This window comes from Berghia stephanieae, chromosome 14 (assembly GCF_034508935.2).
Source record: "Berghia stephanieae isolate SIO BIC M18660-M18661 chromosome 14, UCSD_Bste_1.3, whole genome shotgun sequence".
Classification (NCBI taxonomy): domain Eukaryota; kingdom Metazoa; phylum Mollusca; class Gastropoda; order Nudibranchia; family Aeolidiidae; genus Berghia; species Berghia stephanieae.
Genome location: NC_088373.1, coordinates 11,383,123 through 11,409,869, shown reverse-complemented (window position 1 = coordinate 11,409,869; position 26,747 = coordinate 11,383,123). Strand labels below are relative to the sequence as shown.

General features: G+C 39.8%; 1 protein-coding gene across 2 annotated transcripts in view; it reads left to right on the top strand.

Moving 5' to 3' along the window:
* LOC144960002 (uncharacterized) overlaps positions 1 to 26,747 on the top strand; it is a 59,511-nt gene that overhangs the window by 9,536 nt on the left and 23,228 nt on the right. For both annotated transcript variants that reach the window (XM_078892925.1, XM_078892926.1), the window contains one exon: positions 19,640 to 19,854. In XM_078892925.1, coding sequence (XP_078749051.1) covers positions 19,640 to 19,854 — 215 coding nt within the window. The remainder of the gene's footprint in view (positions 1 to 19,639; positions 19,855 to 26,747) is intronic.

Below are 26,747 nucleotides of genomic sequence, written 5' to 3'. Positions count from 1 at the left end.
TAGCAGAGAATAGGGCCACATCCTTTATTCACCACCAAATCGTTGCTTGATGACGTCACAGCTCTCGATTAATCGGTCGTGTTTGCAAACGCAGAACTGCGAACGAAATAAAACACACACACACACACACACACACACACACACACACACAACAAACAAACAAAAACATCAAACAAACAAAAAAAAACAACAAACAAAACTATTATCTCACGTCGTCTCGGTCCGTCTGTTCAAGCAAATGTTTAGGTGCTACACAGTTGCTTTACAGCACCAGTCGAGCATTGAAATTAAACGTCAGTGTCTGATAGCAAATTACTTTTAATAAAATGTGCAAAATGCTTTTCCTAAAAGTAGGCTATACTTTTGAGGTTTCTAATCGTAGGGTCAAATCCTCTGACCTAGTCTGTAAAAGTGACAGTACACCACAAGTTAAATTATAAAAATTAGAAAGTGTTAACAAAACAGTGGAAAACGGTAAGGGCTGCCTGAAGCTGGTGGTCGTAAAATACTAACGAAAGAGTGAAAATGGAAAGGCTTCGTATGGGAACAAAACAGACAATGGACGTTTCGGGTACAAGCCCTTCGTCAGCACAACAATACACAAATAAACGTGGAAAACAAATAAAATATAATGAAAAATTATTTTCATTATATTTTATTTGTTTTCCACGTTTATTTGTGTATTGTTGTGCTGACGAAGGGTGTGTACCCGAAACGTCCATTGTCTGTTTTGTTCCCATACGAAGCCTTTCCATTTTCACTCTTTCGTTAGTATTTAACAAAACAGTGCAGATCCGACAGAAATATACAAGAAATAAAAAATCATCCAAAAAAAATAAAATAAAACAAAAGAAGTAATATAATCAAATTATGTTAACATGTGCGACTATGTGGTCTTGTGGTATGGCATTCGCTTTCGGATAGGAAAGTCTTGGGTTCGAACCTCGCTCGACGCATGGCTGAATCCTTGGAAAAAAGATCTTTAGTCACATTCTCTCAGATGTAAAATGAGTGCCTGGCCGTTAACAGCGTTGTCCCTGTCGGAGAAAATTGTAATATCACCGAACAGGTGTCTTGTTTCGTTCTACACGTCACGTGTTGCTGTTGGTCAGGGACCGATTGTAAATCGATTTGAGCACGTTTAATGGATATTACGCTATTTAAAAGCTCAAAATTTATCTTATTATATATATATATATATATATATATATATATATATATATATATATATATATATATATATATATATAATATGTATACCTTTGTTATTTAGTGTTATGTCTCGAGCCTTACAAACTGTAGGTCAATTTCCAATGTAGGGGCTCGAAGTTGTGTCCTTGAATAAAATCTCTCTCTTTTCACATTCTCTCACCATACTCAGGTAGAAATGAGTACCTGGCCGGTAATATCGTTATCCTTGTAGAAAAGAACTTAACTAGCAGGTGACAGGTTTTGCCCTACTTGTTCAATGTTTATGTTTTCTTGGAAACTTTTGTAAATTGCTTAGACCCCAAATATAGTGGATATCGTACTATAGTTAACCAGATAACTGCCCTACTCTTGAAAATAGACAACCCTTTTTGAAAAAAATTGGCCAAAAAACTCGTCTTCAAATATCGATCGATGTACATTTACTATCTCATTTTCTTCCTTTTTACCGGCGCTGATATAACCTAAATGTGTTGCAAGCGCCGTAAAACCCTTAAAAACAAAACAAAACAAGTCTCCGAATCATATTGGAACATAACAACACTCTATTATTGTCGTATTTATCTGTGTTACTCGTACTCGTGCCTTCAATAATCCAATGCAGATGATACCTTTCTTAGATTTTTCTCGTTATATCACAACGACTCTTTCAAAGTGCTGAATAAAAGAAGAAAAAAAATTAGCGATTCTGTCCATCTACTATAGCAAATGCTAAGAATATCTGATTTATAGTACTCTCTCTCTCTCTCTCTCTCTCTCTCTCTCTCTCTCTCTCTCTCTCTCTCTCTCTCTCTCTCCTCTATGTGTGTGTGTGTGTGTGTGTGTGTGTGTTTGTGTGTGTGTGTGCCAATTTTGCTAGTAGCATGCATCGTCCAAACATAAAAAGAGAAGAAACACACACACACACACACTCACGCAAGCACACACACACACACACACACTCACGCAAGCACACACACACATACACACACACACACACACAAAGTACAATACAATTTTCGTGGCTGCTCTTGCTTTCAAGACCTCCATCCCCCAGTCGGTGGCTTCCTTTAGGCTTTTACCAAAGCTATTTATACGAATATTTTGAACTAACCCCGGCGGCCTTTTCTGCTGAGATAAATTATTTAGTCATCATTCCTTTTTATGCCAATTTCTTTTCCTGGACAGTTTTGTTAGCCCAACCCTCATTCCTGGAGAGCCGGGATTAATTTCGGGGACTCACTCCAAGACAAGACAATTTGTTTTCCTGGCGGAAAAGTTCTATTTACCAACGGTTTGGAATCAAAGTTTTTCTTCTCCGCGATGAACTGTCTGCACTGGCTTTCGAGAACTATCTGTTCGACGAGAGGTTATAACGGCGTCTCAATTCACCGTCTAACTATATTATCATTAGTCATTAAAGACATTTTCGAAAGGCTAACTTCCCACGTCAGCCTCTCCCTACCCTCGTATAAAGCTAGTTTTCCCAGCAAATCCTTTTATCTTCGGGTCCCTAATTACTTACGCAAGCTGCATACTGGAGACGCACGATAGGAGATATTCGCACCATTGCAGGAGTCTAATGATAAAGTCGTGCTACTCTCCCTAGCCACTTGTATAAAGCTAGTTTTCCCAGCAAATTCTTATATCTTCGGGTCCTTAATTACTTGCGCAAGCTGCGTACTGGAGACGCCTGATTTGAGATATTCGCACCATTGCAGGAGTCTAATGATAAAGTCGTGCTACTCTCCCTAGCCTCTTGTATAAAGCTAGTTTTCCCAGCAAATCCTTATATATTATCTCCGGGTCCTTACTTACGCAAGCTGCATACTGGAGACGCCTGTTAGGATATATTCGCACCATTGCAGGAGTCTAATGATATAGTCGTGATACTCTCCCTACCTTCTTGTATAAAGCTACTTTTCCCCAGCAAATCCTTATTTCTTAGGTTCCTTAGTTACGCAAGCTGCATACTGGAGACGCCTGTTAGGAGATATTCGCACCATTGCAGGAGTCTAATGATAAAGTCGTGATACTCTCCCTACCTTCTTGTATAAAGCTACTTTTCCCCAGCAAATCCTTATTTCTTAGGGTCCTTAGTTACGCAAGCTGCATACTGGAGACGCCTGTTAGGAGATATTCGCACCATTGCAGGAGTCTAATGGTAAAGCCGTGATACTCTCCCTACCTTCTTGTATAAAGCTACTTTTCCCAGCAAATCCTTATTTCTTAGGGTCCTTAGTTACGCAAGCTGCATACTGGAGACGCCTGTTAGGAGATATTCGCACCATTGCAGGAGTCTAATGGTAAAGCCGTGATACTCTCCCTACCTTCTTGTATAAAGCTACTTTTCCCAGCAAATCCTTATTTCTTAGGGTCCTTAGTTACGCAAGCTGCATACTGGAGACGCCCGTTAGGAGATATTGCACCATTGCAGGAGTCTAATGATAAAGTCGTGATACTCTCCCTACCTTCTTGTATAAAGCTAGTTTTCCCAGCAAATCCTTATTTCTTAGGGTCCTTAGTTACGCAAGCTGCATACTGGAGACGCCTGTTAGGAGATATTGCACCATTGCAGGAGTCTAATGATAAAGTCGTGCTACTCTCCCTACCTTCTTGTATAAAGCTACTTTTCCAGCAAATCCTTATTTCTTAGGGTCCTTAGTTACGCAAGCTGCATACTGGAGACGCCTGTTAGGAGATATTCGCACCATTGCAGGAGTCTAATGATAAAGTCGTGCTACTCTCCCTACCTTCTTGTATAAAGCTAGTTTTCCCAGCAAATCCTTATTTCTTAGGGTCCTTAGTTACGCAAGCTGCATACTGGAGACGCCTGTTAGGAGATATTGCACCATTGCAGGAGTCTAATGATAAAGTCGTGCTACTCTCCCTACCTTCTTGTATAAAGCTAGTTTTCCCAGCAAATCCTTGTAATCTTAGGGTCCTTACTTACGCAAACTGCATAATGGAGACGCACGAAAGGAGATATTAGCACTATCGCAGGAGTCTAATGATAAAGTCGTCCTATCCGATTGTAATTTGCAAGCTTTTCTCGAAGTCTACGTTCAGCAAGCTAGTCGGACGCCACGTTTGGTGGCATCTAATCATTTTTATTCGATTAAGTTTTGGCAAGTAAACGTTTCGAACAATATCCAGTCAGTTGAATGATATGAAGATCAAGAACTTTAATAGCACGAGCAAGAAAATTACTTTGCAAAGGCAGAAATCAGAAGTTGAAATTTCATTCTAGACAGACGAATCTATCCTCCACCCAAAAAGTCTAAAATAATATAGATAAGTAATGATTTTTCCTGAGAAAAAACACACAAAAAAAACACAACGCGCTCGACAGCCATTTAGTGCCTAGACTAGCAGAGAATAGGGCCACATCCTTTATTCACCACCAAATCGTTGCTTGATGACGTCACAGCTCTCGATTAATCGGTCGTGTTTGCAAACGCAGAACTGCGAACGAAATAAAACACACACACACCACACACACACACACACACACACAACAAACAAACAAAAACATCAAACAAACAAAAAAAAACAACAAACAAAACTATTATCTCACGTCGTCTCGGTCCGTCTGTTCAAGCAAATGTTTAGGTGCTACACAGTTGCTTTACAGCACCAGTCGAGCATTGAAATTAAACGTCAGTGTCTGATAGCAAATTACTTTTAATAAAATGTGCAAAATGCTTTTCCTAAAAGTAGGCTATACTTTTGAGGTTTCTAATCGTAGGGTCAAATCCTCTGACCTAGTCTGTAAAAGTGACAGTACACCACAAGTTAAATTATAAAAATTAGAAAGTGTTAACAAAACAGTGGAAAACGGTAAGGGCTGCCTGAAGCTGGTGGTCGTAAAATACTAACGAAAGAGTGAAAATGGAAAGGCTTCGTATGGGAACAAAACAGACAATGGACGTTTCGGGTACAAGCCCTTCGTCAGCACAACAATACACAAATAAACGTGGAAAACAAATAAAATATAATGAAAAATTATTTTCATTATATTTTATTTGTTTTCCACGTTTATTTGTGTATTGTTGTGCTGACGAAGGGTGTGTACCCGAAACGTCCATTGTCTGTTTTGTTCCCATACGAAGCCTTTCCATTTTCACTCTTTCGTTAGTATTTAACAAAACAGTGCAGATCCGACAGAAATATACAAGAAATAAAAAATCATCCAAAAAAAATAAAATAAAACAAAAGAAGTAATATAATCAAATTATGTTAACATGTGCGACTATGTGGTCTTGTGGTATGGCATTCGCTTTCGGATAGGAAAGTCTTGGGTTCGAACCTCGCTCGACGCATGGCTGAATCCTTGGAAAAAAGATCTTTAGTCACATTCTCTCAGATGTAAAATGAGTGCCTGGCCGTTAACAGCGTTGTCCCTGTCGGAGAAAATTGTAATATCACCGAACAGGTGTCTTGTTTCGTTCTACACGTCACGTGTTGCTGTTGGTCAGGGACCGATTGTAAATCGATTTGAGCACGTTTAATGGATATTACGCTATTTAAAAGCTCAAAATTTATCTTATTATATATATATATATATATATATATATATATATATATATATATATATATATATATATATTATAATATGTATACCTTTGTTATTTAGTGTTATGTCTCGAGCCTTACAAACTGTAGGTCAATTTCCAATGTAGGGGCTCGAAGTTGTGTCCTTGAATAAAATCTCTCTCTTTTCACATTCTCTCACCATACTCAGGTAGAAATGAGTACCTGGCCGGTAATATCGTTATCCTTGTAGAAAAGAACTTAACTAGCAGGTGACAGGTTTTGCCCTACTTGTTCAATGTTTATGTTTTCTTGGAAACTTTTGTAAATTGCTTAGACCCCAAATATAGTGGATATCGTACTATAGTTAACCAGATAACTGCCCTACTCTTGAAAATAGACAACCCTTTTTTGAAAAAAATTGGCCAAAAAACTCGTCTTCAAATATCGATCGATGTACATTTACTATCTCATTTTCTTCCTTTTTACCGGCGCTGATATAACCTAAATGTGTTGCAAGCGCCGTAAAACCCTTAAAAACAAAACAAAACAAGTCTCCGAATCATATTGGAACATAACAACACTCTATTATTGTCGTATTTATCTGTGTTACTCGTACTCGTGCCTTCAATAATCCAATGCAGATGATACCTTTCTTAGATTTTTCTCGTTATATCACAACGACTCTTTCAAAGTGCTGAATAAAAGAAGAAAAAAAATTAGCGATTCTGTCCATCTACTATAGCAAATGCTAAGAATATCTGATTTATAGTACTCTCTCTCTCTCTCTCTCTCTCTCTCTCTCTCTCTCTCTCTCTCTCTCTCTCTCTCTCTCTCCTCTATGTGTGTGTGTGTGTGTGTGTGTGTGTGTTTTGTGTGTGTGTGTGCCAATTTTGCTAGTAGCATGCATCGTCCAAACATAAAAAGAGAAGAAACACACACACACACACACTCACGCAAGCACACACACACACACACACACTCACGCAAGCACACACACACATACACACACACACACACACAAAGTACAATACAATTTTCGTGGCTGCTCTTGCTTTCAAGACCTCCATCCCCCAGTCGGTGGCTTCCTTTAGGCTTTTACCAAAGCTATTTATACGAATATTTTGAACTAACCCCGGCGGCCTTTTCTGCTGAGATAAATTATTTAGTCATCATTCCTTTTTATGCCAATTTCTTTTCCTGGACAGTTTTGTTAGCCCAACCCTCATTCCTGGGGAGGCCGGGATTAATTTCGGGGACTCACTCCAAGACAAGACAATTTGTTTTCCTGGCGGAAAAGTTCTATTTACCAACGGTTTGGAATCAAAGTTTTTCTTCTCCGCGATGAACTGTCTGCACTGGCTTTCGAGAACTATCTGTTCGACGAGAGGTTATAACGGCGTCTCAATTCACCGTCTAACTATATTATCATTAGTCATTAAAGACATTTTCGAAAGGCTAACTTCCCACGTCAGCCTCTCCCTACCCTCGTATAAAGCTAGTTTTCCCAGCAAATCCTTTTATCTTCGGGTCCCTAATTACTTACGCAAGCTGCATACTGGAGACGCACGATAGGAGATATTCGCACCATTGCAGGAGTCTAATGATAAAGTCGTGCTACTCTCCCTAGCCACTTGTATAAAGCTAGTTTTCCCAGCAAATTCTTATATCTTCGGGTCCTTAATTACTTGCGCAAGCTGCGTACTGGAGACGCCTGATTTGAGATATTCGCACCATTGCAGGAGTCTAATGATAAAGTCGTGCTACTCTCCCTAGCCTCTTGTATAAAGCTAGTTTTCCCAGCAAATCCTTATATATTATCTCCGGGTCCTTACTTACGCAAGCTGCATACTGGAGACGCCTGTTAGGATATATTCGCACCATTGCAGGAGTCTAATGATATAGTCGTGATACTCTCCCTACCTTCTTGTATAAAGCTACTTTTCCCCAGCAAATCCTTATTTCTTAGGTTCCTTAGTTACGCAAGCTGCATACTGGAGACGCCTGTTAGGAGATATTCGCACCATTGCAGGAGTCTAATGATAAAGTCGTGATACTCTCCCTACCTTCTTGTATAAAGCTACTTTTCCCCAGCAAATCCTTATTTCTTAGGGTCCTTAGTTACGCAAGCTGCATACTGGAGACGCCTGTTAGGAGATATTCGCACCATTGCAGGAGTCTAATGGTAAAGCCGTGATACTCTCCCTACCTTCTTGTATAAAGCTACTTTTCCCAGCAAATCCTTATTTCTTAGGGTCCTTAGTTACGCAAGCTGCATACTGGAGACGCCTGTTAGGAGATATTCGCACCATTGCAGGAGTCTAATGGTAAAGCCGTGATACTCTCCCTACCTTCTTGTATAAAGCTACTTTTCCCAGCAAATCCTTATTTCTTAGGGTCCTTAGTTACGCAAGCTGCATACTGGAGACGCCCGTTAGGAGATATTGCACCATTGCAGGAGTCTAATGATAAAGTCGTGATACTCTCCCTACCTTCTTGTATAAAGCTAGTTTTCCCAGCAAATCCTTATTTCTTAGGGTCCTTAGTTACGCAAGCTGCATACTGGAGACGCCTGTTAGGAGATATTGCACCATTGCAGGAGTCTAATGATAAAGTCGTGCTACTCTCCCTACCTTCTTGTATAAAGCTACTTTTCCCAGCAAATCCTTATTTCTTAGGGTCCTTAGTTACGCAAGCTGCATACTGGAGACGCCTGTTAGGAGATATTCGCACCATTGCAGGAGTCTAATGATAAAGTCGTGCTACTCTCCCTACCTTCTTGTATAAAGCTAGTTTTCCCAGCAAATCCTTATTTCTTAGGGTCCTTAGTTACGCAAGCTGCATACTGGAGACGCCTGTTAGGAGATATTGCACCATTGCAGGAGTCTAATGATAAAGTCGTGCTACTCTCCCTACCTTCTTGTATAAAGCTAGTTTTCCCAGCAAATCCTTGTAATCTTAGGGTCCTTACTTACGCAAACTGCATAATGGAGACGCACGAAAGGAGATATTAGCACTATCGCAGGAGTCTAATGATAAAGTCGTCCTATCCGATTGTAATTTGCAAGCTTTTCTCGAAGTCTACGTTCAGCAAGCTAGTCGGACGCCACGTTTGGTGGCATCTAATCATTTTTATTCGATTAAGTTTTGGCAAGTAAACGTTTCGAACAATATCCAGTCAGTTGAATGATATGAAGATCAAGAACTTTAATAGCACGAGCAAGAAAATTACTTTGCAAAGGCAGAAATCAGAAGTTGAAATTTCATTCTAGACAGACGAATCTATCCTCCACCCAAAAAGTCTAAAATAATATAGATAAGTAATGATTTTTCCTGAGAAAAAAACACACAAAAAAACACAACGGCGTCGACAGCCATTTAGTGCCTAGACTAGCAGAGAATAGGGCCACATCCTTTATTCACCACCAAATCGTTGCTTGATGACGTCACAGCTCTCGATTAATCGGTCGTGTTTGCAAACGCAGAACTGCGAACGAAATAAAACACACACACACACACACACACACACACACACACACACAGACACACACACAACAAACAAACAAAAACATCAAACAAACAAAAAAAAAAACAACAAACAAAACTATTATCTCACGTCGTCTCGGTCCGTCTGTTCAAGCAAATGTTTAGGTGCTACACAGTTGCTTTACAGCACCAGTCGAGCATTGAAATTAAACGTCAGTGTCTGATAGCAAATTACTTTTAATAAAATGTGCAAAATGCTTTTCCTAAAAGTAGGCTATACTTTTGAGTTTTCTAATCGTAGGGTCAAATCCTCTGACCTAGTCTGTAAAAGTGACAGTACACCACAAGTTAAATTATAAAAATTAGAAAGTGTTAACAAAACAGTGGAAAACGGTAAGGGCTGCCTGAAGCTGGTGGTCGTAAAATACTAACGAAAGAGTGAAAATGGAAAGGCTTCGTATGGGAACAAAACAGACAATGGACGTTTCGGGTACAAGCCCTTCGTCAGCACAACAATACACAAATAAACGTGGAAAACAAATAAAATATAATGAAAAATTATTTTCATTATATTTTATTTGTTTTCCACGTTTATTTGTGTATTGTTGTGCTGACGAAGGGTGTGTACCCGAAACGTCCATTGTCTGTTTTGTTCCCATACGAAGCCTTTCCATTTTCACTCTTTCGTTAGTATTTAACAAAACAGTGCAGATCCGACAGAAATATACAAGAAATAAAAAATCATCCAAAAAAAAAAAAACAAAAAAAAAAGAAGTAATATAATCAAATTATGTTAACATGTGCGACTATGTGGTCTTGTGGTATGGCATTCGCTTTCGGATAGGAAAGTCTTGGGTTCGAACCTCGCTCGACGCATGGCTGAATCCTTGGAAAAAATATCTTTAGTCACATTCTCTCAGATGTAAAATGAGTGCCTGGCCGTTAACAGCGTTGTCCCTGTCGGAGAAAATTGTAATATCACCGAACAGGTGTCTTGTTTCGTTCTACACGTCACGTGTTGCTGTTGGTCAGGGACCGATTGTAAATCGATTTGAGCACGTTTAATGGATATTACGCTATTTAAAAGCTCAAAATTTATCTTATTATATATATATATATATATATATATATATATATATATATATATATATATATATATATATATAATATGTATACCTTTGTTATTTAGTGTTATGTCTCGAGCCTTACAAACTGTAGGTCAATTTCCAATGTAGGGGCTCGAAGTTGTGTCCTTGAATAAAATCTCTCTCTTTTCACATTCTCTCACCATACTCAGGTAGAAATGAGTACCTGGCCGGTAATATCGTTATCCTTGTAGAAAAAAACTTAACTAGCAGGTGACAGGTTTTGCCCTACTTGTTCAATGTTTATGTTTTCTTGGAAACTTTTGTAAATTGCTTAGACCCCAAATATAGTGGATATCGTACTATAGTTAACCAGATAACTGCCCTACTCTTGAAAATAGACAACCCTTTTTTGAAAAAAATTGGCCAAAAAACTCGTCTTCAAATATCGATCGATGTACATTTACTATCTCATTTTCTTCCTTTTTACCGGCGCTGATATAACCTAAATGTGTTGCAAGCGCCGTAAAACCCTTAAAAACAAAACAAAACAAGTCTCCGAATCATATTGGAACATAACAACACTCTATTATTGTCGTATTTATCTTTGTTACTCGTACTCGTGCCTTCAATAATCCAATGCAGATGATACCTTTCTTAGATTTTTCTCGTTATATCACAACGACTCTTTCAAAGTGCTGAATAAAAGAAGAAAAAAAATTAGCGATTCTGTCCATCTACTATAGCAAATGCTAAGAATATCTGATTTATAGTACTCTCTTCTCTCTCTCTCTCTCTCTCTCTCTCTCTCTCTCTCTCTCTCTCTCTCTCTCTCTCTCTCCTCTATGTGTGTGTGTGTGTGTGTGTGTGTGTTTGTGTGTGTGTGTGCCAATTTTGCTAGTAGCATGCATCGTCCAAACATAAAAAGAGAAGAAACACACACACACACACTCACGCAAGCACACACACACACACACACACACACACACACTCACGCAAGCACACACACACACACACACACACACACACACACAAAGTACAATACAATTTTCGTGGCTGCTCTTGCTTTCAAGACCTCCATCCCCCAGTCGGTGGCTTTCTTTAGGCTTTTACCAAAGCTATTTATACGAATATTTTGAACTAACCCCGGCGGCCTTTTCTGCTGAGATAAATTATTTAGTCATCATTCCTTTTTATGCCAATTTCTTTTCCTGGACAGTTTTGTTAGCCCAACCCTCATTCCTGGAGAGCCGGGATTAATTTCGGGGACTCACTCCAAGACAAGACAATTTGTTTTCCTGGCGGAAAAGTTCTATTTACCAACGGTTTGGAATCAAAGTTTTTCTTCTCCGCGATGAACTGTCTGCACTGGCTTTCGAGAACTATCTGTTCGACGAGAGGTTATAACGGCGTCTCAATTCACCGTCTAACTATATTATCATTAGTCATTAAAGACATTTTCGAAAGGCTAACTTCCCACGTCAGCCTCTCCCTACCCTCGTATAAAGCTAGTTTTCCCAGCAAATCCTTTTATCTTCGGGTCCCTAATTACTTACGCAAGCTGCATACTGGAGACGCACGATAGGAGATATTCGCACCATCGCAGGAGTCTAATGATAAAGTCGTGCTACTCTCCCTAGCCTCTTGTATAAAGCTACTTTTCCCAGCAAATTCTTATATCTTCGGGTCCTTAATTACTTGCGCAAGCTGCGTACTGGAGACGCCTGATTTGAGATATTCGCACCATTGCAGGAGTCTAATGATAAAGTCGTGCTACTCTCCCTAGCCTCTTGTATAAAGCTAGTTTTCCCAGCAAATTCTTATATCTTCGGGTCCTTAATTACCTGCGCAAGCTGCGTACTGGAGACGCCTGATTTGAGATATTCGCACCATTGCAGGAGTCTAATGATAAAGTCGTGCTACTCTCCCTAGCCTCTTGTACAAAGCTAGTTTTCCCAGCAAATCCTTATATATTATCTCCGGGTCCTTACTTACGCAAGCTGCATACTGGAGACGCCTGTTAGGATATATTCGCACCATTGCAGGAGTCTAATGATATAGTCGTGATACTCTCCCTACCTTCTTGTATAAAGCTACTTTTCCCCAGCAAATCCTTATTTCTTAGGTTCCTTAGTTACGCAAGCTGCATACTGGAGACGCCTGTTAGGAGATATTCGCACCATTGCAGGAGTCTAATGATAAAGTCGTGATACTCTCCCTACCTTCATGTATAAAGCTACTTTTCCCAGCAAATCCTTATTTCTTGGGTCCTTAGTTACGCAAGCTGTATACTGGAGACGCCTGTTAGGAGATATTCGCACCATTACAGGAGTCTAATGATAAAGTCGTGATACTCTCCCTACCTTCATGTATAAAGCTACTTTTCCCAGCAAATCCTTATTTCCTTATTCGCACCATTGCAGGAGTCTAATGGTAAAGTTCAATGTTGTAAGTTTCAACACAGAAGGAATCTCCCATACCAAATGCAAGATACTGACAGAGCTAAAAGCAGATATAATTTGCTTACAGGAAACCCACAAAGACTCAAAACCACCTTGCATACCTGGCATGCAACTAGTAATACACCACGAACACCCAAAATATGGAAGTGCCATGTACACTCGAGAAAAATCTACCATTCTGAAAGGCGATGATCACTCAGAAAATGACATTGAGATTCTCAGAGTAGAAACAACACTGATTACCATCATATCTGTGTACAAACCTCCATTAACCCCATTCAAGTGGCCCCAAATGAATCTATCCGATAGAAAACCAACCCTGATCATTGGAGATTTTAACAGCCATAACACTATATGGGGATATGAGCAAAATAACCTTGACGGAGATGCTGTTGAGGAATGGGCGGCCGGCAATGACCTCACAATCCTCCATAACCCCAAAGACAAGAAAACCTTTATGAGTGCCCGGTGGAAGAAAGGTTACAATCCGGACCTGGCATTCATATCCTCTCAACACTTCTCAAACTTTGAAAGGACTGTAGGTGAGCCTATACCGAAATCTCAACACAGACCTATTACCATCAGCATCAAACCAGCTGTTAAAGCCCTCGAATCAAATGCGATACCACGATTCAATTTTAGAAAAGCAAATTGGGAAAACTTTACTAAAGATTTAGACAATGAGATCACCAATATAAAAAGTGACCCACAGACATACGACGACTTTAGAACACTCATATGGAAAGTTGCAAAGAAAAACATCCCCAGAGGATGCCGAAAAAGTTATATTCCATGTCTCCAAGATGAAAGCAAGAAACTATATGAAAGATACATTGAATCATACAAGGTGGATCCTTTCAGTGAAGAAACCCTAGAACTGGGTGAAGAACTCACATCAATGATAGCCGATGAAAGATCAGAAAGATGGAAGGAATTAATAACCTCCACCAATATGACCCTAAACAGCAAAAAGGCTTGGACTACAATTTCAAAACTGAATAATGACAAAAATACCCAGACAAGAGTGGCTGCAGTAACACCTGACCAAGTAGCACATCAGCTTCTACTGAATGGGAAACCAGCCAAGAAAGCACGAGGCCAACTAAAAGCCCTGAAACGTGAAATGGACAAAGCCCTCAAGGATAGTGAAGATCATCTTGACTCTTTTACCCTGGAGGAGCTACTAGAGGCCTTGTCCCATCTGAAGGCAGGAAAAGCATCTGGACTAGATGGAATCACAACTGAGATGATTCAACACTTTGGCCCGAGAACCCTATCCTGGCTATTGGACCTCTTCAATGTATGCGCAAGGACAAACAGGCTGCCAAGTGCATGGAGGAAAGCAAGAGTAGTCGCCCTACTGAAACCGGGGAAAGATCCAAAATCCAAGAAAAGCTATCGCCCCATCTCCCTCCTGTGCATCGCATACAAGCTATTTGAGCGAATGGTTATGTCCCGCATGTCACCCAGTCTAGACGAACAACTGTCTCCAGACCAGGCTGGATTCCGACCAGGACGGTCAACATGTGGTCAACTTCTAAACCTTACACAATTCATAGAAGATGGGTTTGAGACAAAACAGGTCACTGGCACAGTCTTCGTCGACCTCACTGCAGCCTATGACACAGTGAATCACAAGATCCTACTCCCCAAAGTGGCTAAAATGATAAAGAATAAGAAAATTGTAAATATTATCCAGTCACTTCTCGAAAACAGGCGCTTCTTTGTTGAAATGGATGGTCGGAAGAGCAGGTGGCGCACCCAGAAGAATGGTCTTCCCCAAGGATCAGTGCTGGCTCCAACACTTTTCAACATATATACAAATGATCAGCCTGAGTTCCCAAATATCCGCCGATTCATATATGCTGATGACCTATGCCTCGCAACACAGGATGTGTCCTTCCAACCAATCGAGAGCAGACTGACAAATGCCCTGGACACCCTTACAAAGTACTACACTAAAAACTCGCTGAACGCCAACCCAGGGAAAACACAAGTGTGTGCATTTCACCTCAACAACCACCAAGCCCACAAAAAACTTAACATCAAGTGGAATGGCCAGACATTAGAGTACAACTACCACCCAGTGTACCTCGGAGTGACGCTTGATCGGACTCTGTCCTTCAGAGAACACGTGAGGAAGACCAAGGCAAAAGTGTCCACGCGTAATGCCCTCCTTGGAAAGCTGGCAAACATGAACTGGGGAACTGACCCTAAAACCCTAAGGACCACAGCATTGGCCCTCAGCTACTCAACTGCGGAGTACTGCTCAGCTGTATGGGCCCGATCATGCCATGCCTCCAAGCTAGACCCCGAGCTCAACAACGCCTGCCGGATCATAACGGGCCAGCTGAGAGCAACACCATTACCACTGGTCTACCGTGCAGCAGGAATAGCCCCACCACACATCCGGAGGGAAACTCATGCCCAAATACAAAAATACAAACAGGAAATGGACCAGAGACACCCCCTTCATGACCACAATTGCCCCAAAAGCAGGCTCAAATCAAGGAAAAGCTTCCTCACAGTAGAGAGCCTTCACCCAGACCACTCAGCATTCTTCCGCCTGGACAAATGGGTAGAATGGGACAAGACAGCAAACGATGCCCTCCAGCCCCCAACAGAAAAGCTCCCAGCAGGCACAGACCTCAAGAGAAAAGAATGGGTGGCGTTGAACAGAGCTAGAGCAAAGGTGGGAAACACCGCCACCAACCTCTTTAAATGGAAAATCTCACCGGGCACTGAATGCCCATGCGGTCACCCCAGACAGACCATGGACCACATCCTGTCTGAATGCTCGCTGGGACCTCACTGCACCAATGCTGACCTGAGGGAATGCAACCAGACTGCCCGGGACTGGCTGACTCACTGGCGCGACAAGATATGATGAATGGTAAAGTCGTGATACTCTCCCTACCTTCTTGTATAAAGCTACTTTTCCCAGCAAATCCTTATTTCTTAGGGTCCTTAGTTACGCAAGCTGCATACTGGAGACGCCCGTTAGGAGATATTGCACCATTGCAGGAGTCTAATGATAAAGTCGTGATACTCTCCCTACCTTCTTGTATAAAGCTAGTTTTCCCAGCAAATCCTTATTTCTTAGGGTCCTTAGTTACGCAAGCTGCATACTGGAGACGCCTGTTAGGAGATATTGCACCATTGCAGGAGTCTAATGATAAAGTCGTGATACTCTCCCTACCTTCTTGTATAAAGCTACTTTTCCCAGCAAATCCTTATTTCTTAGGGTCCTTAGTTACGCAAGCTGCATACTGGAGACGCCTGTTAGGAGATATTCGCACCATTGCAGGAGTCTAATGATAAAGTCGTGATACTCTCCCTACCTTCATGTATAAAGCTACTTTTCCCAGCAAATCCTTATTTCTTGGGTCCTTAGTTACGCAAGCTGTATACTGGAGACGCCTGTTAGGAGATATTCGCACCATTACAGGAGTCTAATGATAAAGTCGTGATACTCTCCCTACCTTCATGTATAAAGCTACTTTTCCCAGCAAATCCTTATTTCTTAGGGTCCTTAGTTACGTAAGCTGCATACTGGAGACGCCTGTTAGGAGATATTCGCACCATTGCAGGAGTCTAATGATAAAGTCGTGATACTCTCCCTACCTTCTTGTATAAAGCTACTTTTCCCAGCAAATCCTTATTTCTTAGGGTCCTTAGTTACGCAAGCTGCATACTGGAGACGCCCGTTAGGAGATATTGCACCATTGCAGGAGTCTAATGATAAAGTCGTGATACTCTCTCTACCTTCTTGTATAAAGCTAGTTTTCCCAGCAAATCCTTATTTCTTAGGCTCCTTAGTTACGCAAGCTGCATACTGGAGACGCCTGTTAGGAGATATTGCACCATTGCAGGAGTCTAATGATAAAGTCGTGATACTCTCCCTACCTTCTTGTATAAAGCTAGTTTTCCCAGCAAATCCTTATTTCTTAGGTCCTTAGTTACGCAAGCTGCATACTGGAGACGCCTGTTAGGAGATATTGCACCATTGCAGGAGTCTAATGATAAAGTCGTGATACTCTCCCTACCTTCATGTATAAAGCTACTTTTCCCAGCAAATCCTTATTTCTTAGGGTCCTTAGTTACGCAAGCTGCATACTGGAGACGCCTGTTAGGAGATATTCGCACCATTGCAGGAGTCTAATGATAAAGTCGTGATACTCTCCCTACCTTCTTGTATAAAGCTACTTTTCCCAGCAAATCCTTATTTCTTAGGGTCCTTAGTTACGCAAGCTGCATACTGGAGACGCCCGTTAGGAGATATTGCACCATTGCAGGAGTCTAATGATAAAGTCGTGATACTCTCTCTACCTTCTTGTATAAAGCTAGTTTTCCCAGCAAATCCTTATTTCTTAGGGTCCTTAGTTACGCAAGCTGCATACTGGAGACGCCTGTTAGGAGATATTGCACCATTGCAGGAGTCTAATGATAAAGTCGTGATACTCTCCCTACCTTCTTGTATAAAGCTAGTTTTTCCCAGCAGATCCTTATTTCTTAGGGTCCTTAGTTACGCAAGCTGCATACTGGAGACGCCTGTTAGGAGATATTGCACCATTGCAGGAGTCTAATGATAAAGTCGTGCTACTCTCCCTACCTTCTTGTATAAAGCTAGTTTTCCCAGCAAATCCTTGTAATCTTAGGGTCCTTACTTACGCAAACTGCATAATGGAGACGCACGAAAGGAGATATTAGCACTATCGCAGGAGTCTAATGATAAAGTCGTCCTATCCGATTATAATTTGCAAGCTTTTCTCGAAGGCTACGTTCAGCAAGCTAGTCGGACGCCACGTTTGGTGGCATCTAATCATTTTTATTCGATTAAGTTTTGGCAAGTAAACGTTTCGAACAATATCCAGTCAGTTGAATGATATGAAGATCAAGAACTTTAATAGCACGAGCAAGAAAATTACTTTGCAAAGGCAGAAATCAGAAGTTGAAATTTCATTCTAGACAGACGAATCTATCCTCCACCCAAAAAGTCTAAAATAATATAGATAAGTAATGATTTTTCCTGAGAAAAAAACACACAAAAAAACACAACGGCGTCGACAGCCATTTAGTGCCTAGACTAGCAGAGAATAGGGCCACATCCTTTATTCACCACCAAATCGTTGCTTGATGACGTCACAGCTCTCGATTAATCGGTCGTGTTTGCAAACGCAGAACTGCGAACGAAATAAAACACACACACACACACACACACACACACACACAACAAACAAACAAAAACATCAAACAAACAAAAAAAAAACAACAAACAAAACTATTATCTCACGTCGTCTCGGTCCGTCTGTTCAAGCAAATGTTTAGGTGCTACACAGTTGCTTTACAGCACCAGTCGAGCATTGAAATTAAACGTCAGTGTCTGATAGCAAATTACTTTTAATAAAATGTGCAAAATGCTTTTCCTAAAAGTAGGCTATACTTTTGAGGTTTCTAATCGTAGGGTCAAATCCTCTGACCTAGTCTGTAAAAGTGACAGTACACCACAAGTTAAATTATAAAAATTAGAAAGTGTTAACAAAACAGTGGAAAACGGTAAGGGCTGCCTGAAGCTGGTGGTCGTAAAATACTAACGAAAGAGTGAAAATGGAAAGGCTTCGTATGGGAACAAAACAGACAATGGACGTTTCGGGTACAAGCCCTTCGTCAGCACAACAATACACAAATAAACGTGGAAAACAAATAAAATATAATGAAAAATTATTTTCATTATATTTTATTTGTTTTCCACGTTTATTTGTGTATTGTTGTGCTGACGAAGGGTGTGTACCCGAAACGTCCATTGTCTGTTTTGTTCCCATACGAAGCCTTTCCATTTTCACTCTTTCGTTAGTATTTAACAAAACAGTGCAGATCCGACAGAAATATACAAGAAATAAAAAATCATCCAAAAAAAAAAAAACAAAAAAAAAGAAGTAATATAATCAAATTATGTTAACATGTGCGACTATGTGGTCTTGTGGTATGGCATTCGCTTTCGGATAGGAAAGTCTTGGGTTCGAACCTCGCTCGACGCATGGCTGAATCCTTGGAAAAAATATCTTTAGTCACATTCTCTCAGATGTAAAATGAGTGCCTGGCCGTTAACAGCGTTGTCCCTGTCGGAGAAAATTGTAATATCACCGAACAGGTGTCTTGTTTCGTTCTACACGTCACGTGTTGCTGTTGGTCAGGGACCGATTGTAAATCGATTTGAGCACGTTTAATGGATATTACGCTATTTAAAAGCTCAAAATTTATCTTATTATATATATATATATATATATATATATTATATATATATAATATGTATACCTTTGTTATTTAGTGTTATGTCTCGAGCCTTACAAACTGTAGGTCAATTTCCAATGTAGGGGCTCGAAGTTGTGTCCTTGAATAAAATCTCTCTCTTTTCACATTCTCTCACCATACTCAGGTAGAAATGAGTACCTGGCCGGTAATATCGTTATCCTTGTAGAAAAGAACTTAACTAGCAGGTGACAGGTTTTGCCCTACTTGTTCAATGTTTATGTTTTCTTGGAAACTTTTGTAAATTGCTTAGACCCCAAATATAGTGGATATCGTACTATAGTTAACCAGATAACTGCCCTACTCTTGAAAATAGACAACCCTTTTTTGAAAAAAATGGCCAAAAAACTCGTCTTTCAAATATTGATCGATGATAGGTTTGAATAACACTCATCTTGGCAACAACTTTGCGAAGTCCCAGGTTTGAGAATTGTTGCCAAGATGACGGTCATTTAAATCGCTCGATATTTGAAGGACGAGTTCTCTAGCCAAATTTATAAATACGTGGTTATTTTTCCAGAACATAGCAGTTAACTGGTGAAATAAAGTCCATACTTTTATTAAATCTGTTCCCAGCGTCTGCCGTGGATATGTTTGATTGTGACAACGTTCGGACTGGCTCAAACTTTACCATAAGGTGCAAAGCTGATGTGTTAAATATAACCATAACAGACAGTAGGGTAGTGGATGTACGACTTTTCGTGAAGAAGAAGAATAATTCGGAGGTTGAACTTTTTAGAATGACCAGCCTCGCGGCGATAATGGATCGTCCTGATGAGATCGCAGTGGCTGTAAGTAAATTTAAGTGTTTTCTTTAAAACTAACACGATGGGTGCAAACACACCCACAACACACATACACGCTCTTTTAAAAAAATTAGGGTTGGGGATTAACATTGTTATGTACAGTCTATGTTAAATTTTTTGCCAATGAGCACAGAATTATTGGCGAATCTAAAAATTATAAAATTATGTTTTACGGATTGACTTGCAAACTTACTTTTAAATTAAGGATAATTCTATCACCCGTTGGCTCAAATTCAAATGGTTATTTAGAATATCTGCTAAGGCATAATGATCGGTCCTTAACTTGACCTAGACCTTGGAAAGCGCATCTGGCCACCCAGCTGCCAGAATCATTTGCGTGCACAAGAGAAGAGAGTTTATAATAAAATAAAAAAATAAGAGAGCTCTCTCTCCCCTCCCGCTCTCCATGACAACAATGCATTTCATTGCGTAGGTATCAGCCGAAAAAATATGTGTCACGAAATAGGTGCGGATCACTGAATGTGTGTTACGTCTGCAAGAGATCGGCTGCTCTTTTTCTTTACTATCGGCTCAGGCTTTATGTTCAAAATCGTACAGATTAGTTTGATTCTCTAGATCAGGTTACGATAACTTTGTAAGATTCTAAAATAAATTAGACTTATAATAATAATGATGTGTGTGTGTGTGTGTGAGAGAGAGAGAGAGAGAGAGAGAGAGAGAGAGAGAGAGAGAAGGGAGGGGGGGTAAACTTTGACAAAAAAATAAACCTAAATCAACTTTACAGCGAAATTCGTGATTTATTTTAAACAAACTTGATAGAAACAAACGACCTTTGTATTTTCAACAAAGCCATAACTCTCTCTCTCTCTCTCTCTCTCTCTCTCTCTCTCTCTCTCTCTCTCTCTCTCTCTCTCTCTGTGTGTGTGTGTGTGTGTGTATGTGTGTGTGTAAGTGTGTGTTTAATTAACACACGCATAGTTCAAAATAATATGTACAATGAAAAAATAGCATGCATGACTAAGATGACGTCAAGTTGCGTTGCATAGATTAATGACCACAAGTACAATTAAACATAATGAAGGAGAGAAATACAAAATACATGTACACAAAAAGACTCTCTCTCTCTCTCTCTCTCTCTCTCTCTCTCTCTCTCTCTCTCTCTCTCTCTCTCTCGTGTTAGTATTGTAGAATCTAATCTAAAACACATTTTATAAACTGAAAAATGGCTCAGTAAAATCACAAAGGGGGACAATGCTGCATCAACACCGATGATTGACAGTGACAGACCAGAATTGATAACCTCGGCATACATCCATTGTCTCCTGAGACAGACGGAAGCCAACAACAACAGGCATACCGGTAAGAAAACAAATCAGCGACATATCAAATCTACACATGGCTAAATGTGGCAGCCTTCCTATTTCTATGGGTGGGCTGTTTTTCTGACAGTGTCTGATTCATTAACTGACATTAGTGAACAAATTAGCTACATAAAAAAGTAAGTCACACTTTTCATTTTTGCAACCAAGGCCCATGTGGGGTGGAATGCTTACCACAATCCGTCTAATGATCCTATTTCTCAGACCAGTAATGTGCAGTGTGGGAGTAATGGCGTCTCTGAATTCCTTTTCCATAATTTCTATGATACAGAGAAGTTCTGAGCTTGGTGCACAGAGACCGCCATGCTTACAACCCCGAAGGTTCTTTGCATGCAGGAATACTTGACTCGTCTTTGCCAGGGTCCTTGTCACCTTTCAATAAATCTTGACAGTTTGTACACACATGGGGCATTAATTTGACTGCAACATACCCAGATATGCAAGTTGTTACATTCTTTTCAATTGGTGTAAGGGATGGCATAGTTGATGGCAACATCAGCTGTCTAATTTCCTGTGGCACATCTTGTTGAAGGCGTGTCTTGACTGCCACTGAAACAGGAAGCATCAAAATGTTCTTCACATAAAACATTTCGTCTGTGCAGTGCATCAGCTGACTTGTCATCCAATCCAGCACGCCTGCAGTTGATGACCCAACGTCTGGACCTGTAAAAAAAAAACTAATGCAGTTCAATATTGGATCTAGATCTATTATTAGTAATTAATTGAGAGCTAGGTCAGATTAAGAGTTAATTTTATACATAAAAACAGTTACTAATTGGCCGAGAGAGATTAGATTTATGCTTCTCTTTAGATAAACTTCTAGAAAAACTAAGCTCACTTCATTGAGATTACTACTGTACTAGAATCTAGACATAGGCATCACAAGTCTAGTCAATATACATCCTATCTAGTCATCCCTCTAAAGCGCTTTGAGCATATTTATTGGATATTGCGCCATATAAAAGCTCAATTATTTTAAGCATAAATCCACTGGCACAACATATATGGCTATAATTCAATGCCGTGTAGCTACACTGTCGCCCCTACCCTTTACTGTGTTTTAAATCAACCACATCTGCTATTACGGAAAAGGAGAAGAAAAAGATGATGAAGAAGAAGAAGATAATGGCCAACCTCACCCCCAACAGAGCCACCTTTAAGGGTCACAGTCACGGTGCAGTAGATTAGAGCTGGATCAGAAATCTAATGTTCGTTTTCTCTAGTAACACAATCTAGACGTGTTAATATAGAAATACAGCTATTTGTTAAGGTTAATAGATTAAAGTTTAATTTTCTCACCTTTCAGGATCCTTTGGGAAACGGAAGAAACCTAAGTCTGGTCTCTTGTGTCGAGAATTTGAACAATTGATACCAGAACACCACTGGCATTTGTTATGTGTTGTCGGTGTCGGCGCCATCTTAGCTCATTGTTGTACACGCTTATTTCCACGATCAGCTGTTGACCCAGATACGGGCTTTTTGGCTAGAGAGAGCTCTCGAAGCGTTAGCTATACAATCTCTCTGCGTGCCTGGGTGGGGTTCCTGACCTCCCATAGTGGGCAGGGAGGTACATACTGCGTCTTCTATCCCCTTATATCTGTTTTCCAACATGCTTTCTGTCTTTGTCTTGGAATGAGATTACTTGGTTTTGTTCTGGCCCTGGCCGGAGTCCTGGCTGGGAGGGAAGCAGTCAAATGCATAGTTGTTTTGGGAGATGATATTCTTTTCCTTGTAAATCATCTCTCTGTTATGTATTGTTATATTTGTTATTTTAAATGTATAATGTAAGCATTTGAGTGTATTCCTCTTTGTTGGATTTTGTGCTTGTGTCCGGATGAGACTTATAGGTGATCTCAAACTAAGTACATTGGTGGTATGCTCTTGGAATCTACATCTGATCCCTATTTGTTTCCAGTTCCCCTTTGTCTTACTTTCTCTTGGCTGCTTTAATTGTAATTTTAGAACTTTTTACTATCCCATTTTCTTCCTTTTTACTGGCGCTGATATAACCTAAATGTGTTGCAAGCGCCGTAAAACCCTTAATAACATAACATAACATCTCTGCGTGCACATGCAGACTTTATACCGGATTGATTTTATCATTGATGGCCATACATTTTGATTCGATCCATGTTAATGTTAATTTCTACAATAAAGTATATAGTAATTTTAAAAAGATGAGTGTCTGTTCGTAAGAAAATATATAGGGGAGAAGTTAGAGACATGAGACAATAATCTACTTAAATTTAGAAATCTCCCAAAACTTTATTTCAAAATCAAACATTTTCATTTTAAAACATCAAGTGCATTGAACCCTGAATTAAAAAAAAAAGTTAATAAAATTAGAACAAATAATTTGATAGATTGATCGAAATAAGTGATTTTTAATCGAAATGTAAAATTTGAGAATTGGAACACAACCCAGGAAGACTTGGGACAGCTAGGGGAGACATTGGGGCAGCCATGATGAAATATAACAAGTGATGATTAAAAGTCATAAGGAGGACGAAAAAAAAGAGAAAACGCAATGCTCATATTTCTTATTTTTTCAGTTTCAAATAGATAAATTTAGCTCAAGGTCTATGGAAGGAGAAAATCGGGTTATCAGACAAATGATTCTACTGTAAGTTGAACTTTTTAAAAGTTCTTTTTAAGCATCCGACTGTCTTCAATGCGACTTTGGTGCCTTTTACACTTGGGATCATGAAAGATCATGTGATGAAAGATGAATCAAACGCCCACGATAGGAAAACTAGCTTTTTAATCTGTGAAGCCTTATCACTGCATAAAGTTTCTTTTCGTCATTTTTGTCGTTCATATTATTTTCCTCAACTCGCCCGTTGACACGTGGAATTTGTTTTCTTTGTAAGTTTACAGATTCATAATAATTTCATTTTAGATATGAACATAATCGATATGAACATAATCTTCGTTCAAGGGATTAACTGTCCGGCTTGTTTTTCCCCTTTAACAGCCGATGCAAATGGGCGAGTTTTTAATGCCCCAGATGATCATGTCAGAATCGGAGTTGCGTTTGTTTCAACCATAAAGGGGATGTCCGAATTGGTACAACAGGGTGTCAGAATTGGAACACACGGTGTTCGAATTGGGACAAGTCACTGTCCCTTAGATCAATACCAAACACACAAATAGAGTGTGATAACAGACACGTATTTTAACTAAAACATTCGCTTAATAGTGTTTGCCACATATGCAACAGTTATTTTCGCAGTTTCGGTGTGTGGCCGAGCTGAGAGTCATTTGGGGTGTCCAAATTGGAATATCCTAACTTTTCCCATTTTTTCTCGCACCCATTAAATATAAGATTGAAAACGCACCACAATTTTCGATTACGGTACTTTTCTGCAATAGTTTCTATAAAAAATCTTTAGTATTATGCAAGTTCATTTCATTGCCTTTATTATGATGTTCAACACTTTTTGATTTAGTCTTTGCACTTTAGGTCTACAGCAAAAATAAAAAGATGACTCAAAGACAAGAGTTCAAAAATGTGAAAAGGTGTATGATACAAACTGGAATCATCCAAAGAATTGTTTAGATGTTTGGATTTTACCAAAAAGCACCAAGTTTTTACATCACTTTATGTATTCTTAAAATGTGACGATAAAAAATCGTCATCCTCAGTATAAATACTCGAGTTATGAAGCTGTAATGTCAGAATTCAACTGATCACTGCTGAATCTCTACAACGATGCCAAGACTTTCAGAGACCCAGAGGAATCAAGCTATTGGCATTAGGATCGCTGGTCTGGCTTGTCAAATTAATGAGCATCTTGAATGCAGTCACAGTACAGTCATTATGCTTGTCAACGGGCTGAAGCTAATGGTACCATTAAAGACCGCGATGGACACGGAGCTAGAAGAAAAACTGACGAAAACCAAGAGGATGAGATTTTCCACTCTTTCTGAGACAACCTTTTCATGTCAACAACAATCACAGATTGTGAGACTTAAGTAGGATGGGTTGAAATGCTGTCTACCATGCCATGGATACGTCCTCAACGACATCGGGAAATGAGACATTTATGGGCCTATTTGCTTCACCGGTGGTTCCAACCCAAATGGAACACAGTCCTTTTTTAGCGACTAAAGTATTTGGAGAGCATCTTTCACTTGGTTCCAAGACCAGACCATCGTGGAAGTCAAACCATTCGGTGGAGGCAGCGTTATGGTTTGGAGTGGAAAACCTCTCATTGTCATTAGGGGAAATCTCAACGCAGAAGGTTAGTTGGCCGAGGTGCCGGCTACCCAATTCATCCCCCTGTTCCAACAAAATGCCAATTATTCGGCACGTAACTACAGGGAGTACACACTCAAGTTAAAAAAAACATCACTGTGATCCCATGGCCAGTCCGATCACCAGGCCTCTTACCGACTGAACACTTTCGGGACATTCTTTGTCGGTGTGTGAAGGCAAGACAACTACAGAACATTGAAATATTGAGTGATGTATTGGTCGAGGAATGGAATGCTATCCCACAAGAGACAATTTGAAACCTCGTGAATTCAATGAGAAGTCTTGTCCGGCATTTTCTTGAGGCAAATGGTGCAGGAAATTGCTCCGTCTTGTTTTGAGCATTGTGACGGACTATGCAGGAAATTTCTCCGTCTCGTTTGTGATCCGTGTGATGGGACTGCTGCAGGAAATTGCTCCGTTTTGTTACGAGCAGTGTGATGGAACTGGTACAGGAAGTCCCGTCTTGTTGAAAAACAAATGACCGATCGGAATGAAGTCTGTAATATTTTTTTCTTCTTTGAATGTTATACAATTTTCAATACAAGCCGAAATCACATTGAATTTGTTTCTTTATATTGGTCTCCTATAAGCCCTGACTTGAATCCAATGGGACTACAACATTTGTTTAAAGGTGTCCAACCTGGGCTATAAGAATCGTACAACATTTTGCACAGAAGCAGAGTTAAAAGAGTCAGTTCAAAATACATGGGATCGAATCACCATTCAGACATTAGAAAACTAAATGGATCACGAGACGAAAAATCTACGCACAGTCATAAAGCAAAATTGGAGATCTACAGATGACCTCGAAATTTACGAATTACATATCAAATCTTCGACATGGAAAAATGCGATACGTTTATAAAATTAATCGTAAAAGTGACAATTTTCAACATATCCTTAAAAATTGTGTATACAAACCTTAATTAATGAGTTTGATTGTAGTACAATTTCTTGCATCATTTATCATCCGGCGGCTATGACGTGTAACATCATATCAATATGTGTAAAAGATCAAATAAGAATATACCCATAGAATGCTTAAGTTACACACAATCGCAGAATTTTCAATATTTATAATCGAGTGTGTCTAGCTATGACATTCAATTCATTCATTTCGTGTCTGACTCGTTTTTCATTGAATGAATATAATGTTGGATTTGTTCTTGGGTGGAATTCTTCCACTCCTCTGTCACTGCTTGTGTAAGTGTTGCAATGTTCTGTTCCTGTTGTTCGATAGGAGAAAGATTGGGCGATCTTGCAAGCCACGGTAAATCTTT